Raw genomic sequence first — 11,692 nt, forward strand, 5'->3', positions numbered from 1 at the left:
GGATTAGTTTGAGCCCCCATGAAGAAGTTTGGCTGTTTTTGTATCAACATAAACTGGTGCTATATCTTGTTGAGTCCCCTTTAACGTTTCACCAATCTTGGAAGCAGTTTCATTAAACTGGGAACCAGCTTGCTCGATCATCTTAGTTTGTTTATCTAACTCTTGATTTTGCAAATCTATTGCTCTTAATGTTTGTTCACTTAATGCTAGATTCTGTTCATTGTTTGCGTTTATCTGCGAAGCAGTTTCACCGATAGTTTTGGTTAGAGGATCAAATAACTCTTCTATTTCACCATACTATTCTTGTTGTTTTAATTTGTCTTCTAATCTATTTCTTCTGTTTTGTTTTTCTATATTATTTAATTCTATAGGTTTATCTAGTTTAGTCATTTTATATATATTGAAAAATTATAATAAGAGTAAAAAATGGATAATGAAAACAGCTTCTCTCTTAATCTAAAAAGATGTTTAGCTTGTAAAAGACGTTGTTATACTACAGATGAGTTTAATGATCATATTAAGGAACCAAATCATGATGATTTAATAATTTCAACTTATTCTAAATATGTAGATGGGGCTAAGAAGATAATAAAATTTCTAGAATATAATAAAAATATAATAGCTGGAGCTACACTATATAAGAATACAATCATGGGAGACCTCAAGGAAAAATATATGGCTCAGATAATGATTTATAATATACTAACTACCAACCATATGGATGTAATGAATGAATTAGGTCTATAATTATTTGTTATAAAAATTAGCAAAGCTCGTTATATAATATAATAGCAACTTCAATTAACTTTCTATCGTCATTAATGGTTAGTTCTAGAATATTATTAACCAGTAGGTCTTTGTCTTCATCTAATGATCTGCGAAGCAGTTTCACTGATGCTTGGTGGATCATTTTTATTAAATCTCTTTTGAATAGATATAGATTCTCATCATGAGGATAGCTTTTAATATTGTTTTCATAAAACCTTTTATCATCAAATATATTTAAACTAATCTTACTTGTTTTTGTTGTTGTCATGTTATCGCCAACTTTTTGTATTCTACATTCATCTACTGTTCTCTGTGTATTATTCATTAATGCATCATAATAATCTATGTGCCTAGCATTATCATGCTTCTTTATTCCTTTTTCTTTAGTGTTTTTAGGATAATTTTTGAAGCTATATGTTTTGGGGGACAATGCTATAAAATCCTCAATAATCCTACTTCCCAGCTCGTGCTTAAACTTGCCGGGGACTTTATTATTAGTTTTTATAGGTATGTCTAGATTACTTAAGTCCATATGCTCATCAATAACTTTACCTTCACTATAAATCAATACGAAACTGTCCGTATCCATATAGTGAAGTGTTAGATCTTTGAGGGATGGTTGTAGAATATTATAGAATACATCATACATGTGTAATTTACTTAATTCTAAGATAGTAACACCTACATATACTGGAAAATCATATTCTATTTTTTTCTTTATATATTCTATTTGGCTATAATTTCTATATCTAGTTATATTCTTAAAAGTTGGTTTACTTACACTTTTCATTATCTTTTCTTCATCATGCAAAAACTTGCTTTGAAAGAAGTGTAGAGGATTCATGCACATTCTTCCATATAAAGAGTTATTCATTAATTTCCTTACATCTTTTTCTGCTTCAGTTTTAGCTGTCGCTCTTTTATTTGTATTGTTTTGTATATAATCGATACATATATAATCTTGTTTAAATTTAATTACTCTATGTTTTTTTGTTACTTTTACTCCCATCTTAACATAGAACTTTAACATCCTATAATGAACAATATATTCTGTTTTGTTGTTTTGGTCTAAAAATAATTTCTCGGACCTTGCTTTACTTTTCTCTCTTTGTCGGTATCCCAATTCATTATCATTTATCTTTCTTTTATTAGGCATTAGTGCTAACCGTTCTGTTCTCTCTTTACATTCATTAGTATAATCAATATCACAAACTATATAGTAACCATGATCACTATCATCTGGAGTATTCAATATTACATCGAGGAACCCGCTTGGCTTGCCACGGACGAAGTCCGTTCGTGGATCTAGAGTAGTAGTAGTAATAAACTCAAAATCCTTATAAGGTAACTTTTGCATCATTGCATAACCATATAGGTTGTTTGCGTCTATGTACCATATGGTCTTACCATCAATGTTATCTATATATCTATCACCTATTATTCCGCATATACCACCTCTCTTTGCTCCAACAAAATCATCTAGCATTTGTTTATCTTGCAATGTATCCAATGTAACACCACTTGACATTAACCAACAATCAAAACTATAACCTGGGAGACTTACATAATGTATTGAGTTGAGCTTGAATTCTTTCATACTTAGTTTAACATATTCATTCATGTAATAGTCTAATATTTCCACGTCATTCTGTAAATACTCTAAGTTAGATCTTTTCCAGTTTTATGAATGTTTTCATTATTAAAGTTATCCACTTCCTCTTGTGTTGGTAATTTATTATGTAGAGAGGATTTAAAGTCTTCTCTCTTTAGATTACCTATAGCTTCTTGGTAGGTAGCTTTGCTACTATACGCCTCTAAACCAAAGTATTCATATGGATATAATGTTTTAGTTTTACATCCGTATATCTTTGCCATTTGATCTAGAGGCATAGCTAAGAAGTTATAACTGTCTAAGAGTTCGAGACAACCAATGCTAATTATCTTAGATTTACCAGCAGCTAGTGGAATGTTATCTACTTTTCTTTTATCATTATTCTGCCTAAAGAGTTCACTGTATAGTGGGTTGAAGTCAGAGCCAGAGCCATTATGGAATATTACTGGAATGAAGTTTTGTTGTTTGTACCTTAGATTACATATTTTACATGCTGGTCCTCTATATATACCAGTTTCATGACAATGATCTCTTACTTTATTGATACATGTTTTGCTGCAGATGTGACAAGTGTTATTAGTTTCATGATATAATTTATCTTCTTCTGTGAATATCATATTTTCATTATGTTTGAAAGTTTCTATTTCTAACAGATCTCCAGCAAATCTTTCGATGCAGCCTAGACCGAAGTAGTGTTTGAAGTTACCTTGCCAGGTGTAACCCACAGCTATTGGAATATGTTCAGCTATTACATATTTTAAATCATTAGTTGAGACTTCAACAATGCAACATTCTATATCGGCAGTTATATTTTTTTATATTCTGACGTTTGTGTTCATTTACAAAATTAATGTTTTTTCTTAGGACAAACAATCTCTGGTTTGAATGAGGTGCTGCAGTCGTGTTTATCATATTTAATTTGTGAGTTAAACCAATAGGTACACCTATCACAATAATAATATTTAATGTTGTTTTTATTTGGTCGTTCTAACAGGGTTTTTATATTTTTTATTAGGGCACAGTGTTCTATTTGACCATTACTCCAAACTAGTATTCTTACATCTTTTCTATCTTTATTGAGATCATCCACTTGTTTAAACAGTTCTATTTTACCATTACCACAAGGTGTGTATACCCAAATTTTAATATTATACAATTTCTGTATTCTTATTATATAAGCAAAATCATCTTCATGTTGTTGTCTTGTTTCAATTAGTTTATCTACATATTTACTTTCTCGAGTTGCATGGTGTAGGGCGGGATGTAGCCAAGCAGTTATAGTTAGTCGTAAGCAATTGTATTTATAACTACGTATATTTAATGATTTAGAGTTTTTGAGATCTGGAGGTAAATCTATATAACTACCAATAGATGCTTTAGTTGGTTCAAAGTTTAACTGAATACTTCTTATTCCAAGAAACTCAAAATCATAACCCTAACCTTCATATATTTCCTTTTCGAAATCTAGCCACCAATTGAAGTCACCATATTCATATATTGCATTATTATTAATATAATCAGTATTGAAAAATATTTTAGTAGTTTTAACTTCTTCTTTGGTTCTCTTCTTATAATCACATTCAGCCGTGATCTTATATTTAAAACTCTTAACTTTACGAAACTGGTAACAGTTTTTAATTTCTTCTAAAGAGTAATTAGTTGCTTCATCTATATCTTCAATGTAATTCCCACCTTTATCAGTAATGTAAAATTCTCTCATGTTCTGACTTGAGTATATATCGAAGTCTTCTGTGTTTTCTAGATACATGCAATTGTGACTACATGAATGAGTAGTTAGAGCTACTTTGCTTCTAAATTTTTCATGACATTCTTTACATTCATACTTAATTCTGGTGTAGATATCCTCTTCAGTTTTAGTTTTAGGTTTGGTGGCTGGTTTAGTTTTTATATTATAATCATCTTCATCCAAATTATACACCCTCTCCGAGATTTCCTCTTCTTCAGACTCAAACATTTTCTCCAATAGTTCCTTATGTTTGAGATCGTATGATTGATGCCTGTATAAAGCCTTCTTTGATTCAAAGGATAGATTACAGACATCACAGAAGTTTATGACACTAGTATTATTCGATTGAGACATGATGTATTTTTTTAGGGAAATAATCAAAAAATAATTTTTCGAAAAATGAAAATGAAATGTGATAAGTGTATAAATAAACCTTGGAAAGAATGTTGTAATAATTGTAAAGAATTAGAATATTCTTGTTCTGTATGTAAAAATATGGTTAAGGTTAAATATTATATAGAACATTTGGGATACCATTATTCTGATCCTGATCAATATCTAACGTGTAGTATGTGTAATGTTTATAAACATATATCATTATATAGATTTAGAAATAGGAAATGTAGACTATGTTTTTATCTTCATAGATATAGATATGGTCACACTAGAAATCAATTCGGAGAGCATGTTTATAAGTATAATATTCAAGAAGACATAGAAAAACACTAATCACTGTGTTTCCACCGATCCCAGTTTTTTTGACTGTGCTATTATTGTTCGCTTTCTTTCATATTTAGCAACCGCTAATAGTATAAGAAGTCAACAAGCTTGGTTTAACATCGCATTACACTGCTTAGCAGATCGAATGAAAAGTGCATGTCATGCTAAAATGGCCGCCGCCATTGACAAAGAAAGCCACCACCACTAACAGAATGAAAACAAGTGAAAATTTCGAATATAAGATGCCCTTAAAAATTAGCTAGTAAAGTGAGTATTTATTAAAATCTTTATTTAATTTTTAATAGATTATACAAATCATTCAATTTAATAGAAGGATTTAATTATTATTTTACTTTAAAACATGTAATTACTTGGGAAATGATAAATAATTTTAAGTTAAAAATCATGTGAGAATATTCTAGAAAAAGAATGTTCTAGAATAATTCTCCACGTGGGGACCTTTATCCTCAACGGCACTTTTTGGCTATTCATCATGAGTTTCACTTCACTACAAAAACTGTAAAATGATACATTAATATTGTTCAGTCAGCTTAATATTAGTATTCAGTCAGCCTAATAATTAAAATTAAAATTGTTCAAGCATTCTGTAGTTGCACCCTCCCCCACAGTTGCCATTAAGAAAGGTCGAGCAGTACTGCCGTAGCGTGGTAAAGGCGAGTCAACCTTTTATCAAGACCTCCCAAGACTCGGCTCAAAAATGTAACCAGGTACATAGAATCACTCAGTTAAACATCATAGATCAATCGTCTCCTGGTTAAAGTCAAAAATTTTAAAGCAACTTGTTTCTTATTATCCAATTCTAAGCAATTTTGAGTTATTTTCAGTCCATCCGATTCTATTGAAAAAAAACTTTGTGAGATGATTAACCTGATTTATTTCAGTATAGTTTGGCATATTAGATATGAAATTAGGCTTAAACCTAGCTTTGAGAACTTTTGGATATTAGTGTATGAATTGCATAAATTATACTGGCTAGCTATGTACATTTTTGTACACAATTGTGCGCGTAGTATGTATTTATAGTGGTGAATATAGTAGTGGATAAAACAAGGGATTCAACAAACAGTAAAATTTGGCCCGATTCGACATGCGCGATTAGCGTTAGGAGAAAGGGACAAATTTTACTGGTGGTTGAACCCCTTGTTTTATCCACTACTGCTCAAATGCAGGGTAATTAATTAAAACGTTTCAATATCGTCACGCAAGGTTGAATATTGGCAATTTTTAGGTTGAATTTTTGCGTTTTGACTTTAAGCTATTGTTCATTCATATCCGAGGTTTGTTTTATTCATGTTACGGGCTCAACTACAACAAATACACTTAGCGTTTCCTATCAGTCATCTGGGCAATGAGCAGAGTTTGTGAAAATACTCAAAATTGATCGACGAACGGAACAGAGCAATTAGGTCAACTTAAAAAACTGGAAAATATGGATTAGGGATTTAAATATGTGAATAATGCAAACTAAGGATAAGATTCAATAGTTTCAAAAGGTGTTTCAAGTCTTTATCAGTACTTCTCAAGTGAAATTCATGTCTTGAATTGGCGAATAAGTACTGATCACGTCTTATTTCAAGTGTTAACACTTGTGAAGACTTGTTCAAGTCTTGTTAAGTCTAAATCAGGTCTTACCCAAAGTCTCGAGTCGAGTTGTCACCAATATTTGACAAATCTTGAGCCAAGTCTTGACCAAGTCTTGTCAAGTATTTTTTTTTGCAATGTTAGCAGAGTACAGTTTTGAGAAGGCGTTATCTATAAGTAATGCATTTTAAAATTAGCTGGAAGTGCTCACTTTTTAACTGATTTTTGTTAAAATGACCAATCCAATTTTGATATGAGCATCTACCAACTTAAAGTATCCCCAATATTCAGTCGCAGATCAATTTGTTTTGAATGGGCAGTAAATAGTGGCCATGATTGGTATATTTGGCTGGCACAAGAATTTTTTTCGTTCACTCTCAAATGAATTCTTCAGAAGTGCTCTTGTTTTCTTGGGCCTCGTTTTTCACATTGGAGACTTTTCAAAAGGCAACTCATTATAAATGGCCGTCTTTTTTGTCGTTACGAAACGAAAAACACAACAAATTCTGCTACTGACTAGGCATGTCAATTATGGCATGGACGTGTTAAATCTTGGCCAAGACTTGCCAAGACTTAAGACTTGATTGAAAATTTGCCAAGTCTAAAAATATCTTGATCAGAGCTCTGATACAGTACTGACTCGAGACTTGCAATAAGACTTTTTCAGTGTTGAGTAAGAATGAAGCCTCCGTCCGTGTGACTAGCACAAATGTACATCGTGGCTCAAATGCTTTTTGCTGTCTAAATAGTCTAAATAGTAATTAGAATGAATTTTATTTCAGTTGATATTTGGGCTAATTGAGATTGTTCCTGCAGAAAGAAGCCCATAAAATGTATTTCTTCTGAAATTAGTTCCAATGACTTGATTAGTAACATAATTACAGTAATCTTGTACAATAGTGACGAAATCTCCGCCCTAGTTTTCACGTTGATGTAGATTTTCATCGAGCAAATAGTAGTGACCGATAAATCAAGCTTTGAGGCACCTGTGTTAAGTGAAACTAAGTTACTCCAACGTTTGCAGCACTAATTTTTTAACATCCGAACAAAAAGTTACACGTTTTCATGCTCGCTGAAGACAGCTATTTGCCAATTAATGAATAAACTGGTTTTCATGAAAAACAAAAAAAACACGAATAAATCAAGATCATTGAAGGAAGATGAGCTAAATGTTATTTAAAATTTACAATGTGCCTCGCTCATGTGGTTTTGAATAGTTTCAATGGCAATATGATAATGGCAGAAGTAGCGAAATATAGACTTTTAAGATTAGCCAATATGAAATTAAGAATATATAGTTCCTTTGTTTCTAGTTCACTAAGCGTTGAAGTTTCTGCTCACAGTCATTTCATTGTTCCAGATAAAATATGCCAATAAACTCAATTATACTCAGAAATCCCTATATTAGCACGAAAAAAATGCACTTTTTAAACCTCCATACGGTTATGAAAATAGTATGTACTGGGACTTGGTTACAGTTCTATAAACTGGATGACGAATGTAATAATGAATGTAGGTTAGCCAGGGTGCAGAAGTTGTACAAGTTCAGAAGCAGCGTTTCTTCCACTTGGCACAGCCACACACACTTATCGAAGCACAGAAGTTGGTTAGTAGAGTAAAATATATCTATTGTCAATATTGAATGTGTGCATCTATACTTGTCCCTATCTTGTCTCATATGACCTTATACCTATTTGACCTCGATTGGTTTGAGAATTTTGCACAAGATTTTTAAAAACAAAATAGGGTTACAAAACAGTTTTTGTAGATCATAACTAGTCTCGTTTCAATGCACAAGAATGGGTATGAAGGGGCTGTTTGTTTTGGTGTGTTCAGTTCACGACGTACACTTTGGAATCGGAAGTACAAAGAGAGATAGACGAGAGGGAATCCTGGCCTCATTTCAGACACAACTTCGTGTCCAAATTCATGCGAGAGAAGGAGAGACAGAAAGCTATGCTGCAACCGAGGGGGGAACAAAACAACACCAGACAATTTAGAGATCAAAACTGTCACAGATGACAGCAATGAATCAATTTTAATTTATTATATCATTCGATCTAATTATCTCCTATTCCCGCCCTAGTTTGTAGTTACACACCCCCTTGTGCAAGACTGGACTAACTTTTCATCACACCCCATGGTCAGATGTTTGATGGTCTGGAAACCGAAACCGCAAAATCTACCGACCAGAGACAGAGTCGTGCGCTGGTCAGTCTGACTGAAAGCGAGATTGATTGGCGGTGGATTTGAGAAGAAACAATTTTGAGCGTAAATATGTAATCAGGAGGGAAAGTGGCCCCCTCACACTAATAGGTTTCGACAAATGTGATAAAAAAATACATGCACATGTAGTGTCATGCTAGTTTTGACTTCGTAGCGAATGGATTGGAGGCTTTACTTTAAAATTCAAAAAATCGTTTTTGCTCTAATCAGATTACTTGTGATCCCCAAAAAATATACCGAATCCAAATAAACAGCAAGAACTATAAAATAAAAAAAAGAACACTGTTTTTCTCCTAATATCTGTAAATGCTTCAGTCATAGTAAAATTTACAGAGATATGCAGTGTAGAAACTTAATAATTGTAAACAGAGAAAACTAATAATTAATAATAACTAAAATATCCACCAAAAAGAGAAATCACTTGTGTTGGCGGGGAGGGACGACAGTAACTTAAATTCAATACAAAACAGAAAGAAAATTAATTCAACTTAAAATTTTTCCAAGTAATTGAACCATGTTGGCTTTTCTTCGGGTTCTTCTTGTATTCATTAAGAAAAAAACTGCTTATATTTCGTCGCAAGACTCTATGACATTCACAAATAATTTCTTGAAAAAAGAATTGTTCTGCAGAATACCTCTCTTAATATTGCTACTTTTTTCATGCAAAGTGCATTTTGAAATTGTCTGGGATAAAATTTTTTGAGTTCGCTCGTGTTTATGAAAACTTGCTGTTTGAAAATTCAAAGCTGAGTTTGGGAAGGCAACTTATTTTTATTCATGATGCTACGACGGTAAGTTGCAGCCCCGCAAACAAAAAGCAGCAAAATAGGTAGTATACAATGGTTGACTTTAAGATCTGAGGATGAGTCAAATTTTGTCTGCGAAAAAAAGGTTTAAAGGCCCAATTCAACTGATTTTCTATTGTTGTTATGAGTTTTTGATTGATAGTAGCAAGTAAACAGAAGAATCATGAACATGACTGAGAACAAAAGAGTTCAAACTCATTTTTTTGTACAGTGGGAAGTATGTTCCTGAGTGCATATATGCATTAAATGCCCTGGATATTTGATTTCTGCTTTCAAACTTATTAATTGGTCTCCGATTTTTAATGTCGTTTCCTCTTGAGGATTAGAGCTACCAAAAAAATTATCTCTGTTTTATCCGAATTGTATACACTTTTGTATGGCCTTCACAAGCTCGTCTTTGCCTTTGAGAACTTCATAACGAGAGCTTAATAGGGTTTTGTCATCTGCGTATTGTATTGTTTCACATGGCCAAAAATTGCTGAGATTATCAATACATAGATTGAACAAGAGAGGACTTAATACTGTTCCTTTCAGAACTCCTTGAGTCATTTCAATCCACCCTGATTTAACATTACTGATTATGTCTCTTTGTGTTCTGTTTGAAAGACAGGTGGCATTTCGATTTTGAGCTCGTATCCATAACCCAACACTGGAAGGCTGTTGAATCATGAGCTCTTGATTAATGGCATCAAAAGCTTTTGATAGATCTAAAAATGCTGCTGCAAAATTATTTTTTTCTCGTTTTTGTTGAATCGTATATTTTCAGTTAAATAAACGAGCTCATTTGTTGTAGAAATTTTTTCTGAAATCAAACTGTGTTTTAGAAAGCAAGGCATTCTTATGTACATATTCATCACTTTGATGTTTGAAAAATGATTCGAAAATTTTTGCTAATGCTGGTGTTAACGAAAATGGTCAATAGCTTAGAGGATCTTCACGGTCTCCTTTTTTAAAACTGAAGTGATGTCGGCTCTTCTGAGTTCAGCAGGGAATGTTTCCGTTTTTATAAGTTCTTCCAATAAAAAACATATAGGCTCAGCTAGTTCACTAACTGCGTCTTGCAATTCCCATGAGGGAATGGTAGAAGGACCCAATGGTTTGAATTTTCCAAGAGAAAGAAGCGCTTTAAGACATTCAAACTTAGTAACAAATCTAAAGGAAAAGGTAATTTTTGCCTCACCATGGATAGGTCTACAGTACAGTTCCTACTTTTAGAAAACTTCTCCTAAATTACTGAATTTTAAATTAGGTAAGTTTAAATTTTTTCTTTAATAGTTTCATTGAAAGAGTTTTCAAAGAGTGTACCGTAGTTGTCGTTTTCACGGAATTTCTTACTTCATTGATCAAACTCCATTTTTTGCGCTCCAAGTTTGAGATTTCAATTAGATGATTATGAAATTTCTCAGTATCTTTTTCATAGCCAGCGCAAACTTCAGCTTTCAATTTGAAAAAAATGTCGAATGATTCTGAACTGAGGTATTGATTGCACTCTAAGCAGATTTTTGTTCCGTGTGTTTTTTCAAAAGAACCGATTGTCAAGGGAAGACTGTGATTTGTTGTTTCTTATAAAAATTGTTTTGATTGGGGCATGAAGGACTATTTGTTTTTCAAGTTTTGCGCTCAAATGAGTGTAGCATTTCACTTGGAACTGCAGAACTGTAAACATTTTTCACATCTTAATTTTTGATAGATTGTTTTAAGTCTTTTGGGTTGTTATTCCTTTTATCCTGAATTTGTTTTTTAACAATTTTTTCTCGTTTTTTTTGTGGCAAGAACAATTAATTGAGCAAAATGATCTGTTTGTATTGTTGAGTCAAAAATTTTACTATAAAAAAGGGGCTCGTTGCCGTCAATAACAATATAGTCTATAAGTGAGTGCGATTTATTCTTAATTCTAGTTGCTTGACGCTTATTAATTACAATTAGATCATACGGTGGATTGATTGTTTCAAAATTCTGCTTTTCTTTGTTTTCCAAATAATTGATATCAAAGTCTTGCATCAAAATTATTGCTCTCTTATCAGTAATTGCTCTATCAATTGATCTACCAAAGAATCCTAGTGATATTAAAGCTTGCTTTTTGCTCCTGGACTTGGTCTCTGACCATGTTTGAGTAGGATAACGAGTTAAATAATGAGTTAGATAACGTGGGAAAAGAGGAAGTCACCTGAGAAATCAATAACATTATTCCTAAAATTATTAAACATATCT

General features: G+C 32.4%; 1 protein-coding gene across 1 annotated transcript in view; it reads left to right on the forward strand.

The window, feature by feature from the left end:
* The window catches only part of LOC142342382 (uncharacterized), a 133,897-nt gene extending 125,186 nt beyond the window's left edge, over positions 1-8,711 (forward strand). The window contains exons 21-22 of the mRNA XM_075393692.1: positions 7,966-8,055; positions 8,286-8,711. Coding sequence (XP_075249807.1) covers positions 7,966-8,055; positions 8,286-8,471 — 276 coding nt within the window. The 3' untranslated portion in view covers positions 8,472-8,711. The remainder of the gene's footprint in view (positions 1-7,965; positions 8,056-8,285) is intronic.
* The last annotated feature ends 2,981 nt before the right edge of the window (positions 8,712-11,692 follow it).

This window comes from Convolutriloba macropyga, chromosome 7, assembly GCF_964194025.1.
Source record: "Convolutriloba macropyga chromosome 7, txConMacr16.3, whole genome shotgun sequence".
In the NCBI taxonomy this organism is placed as follows: domain Eukaryota; kingdom Metazoa; phylum Xenacoelomorpha; order Acoela; family Convolutidae; genus Convolutriloba; species Convolutriloba macropyga.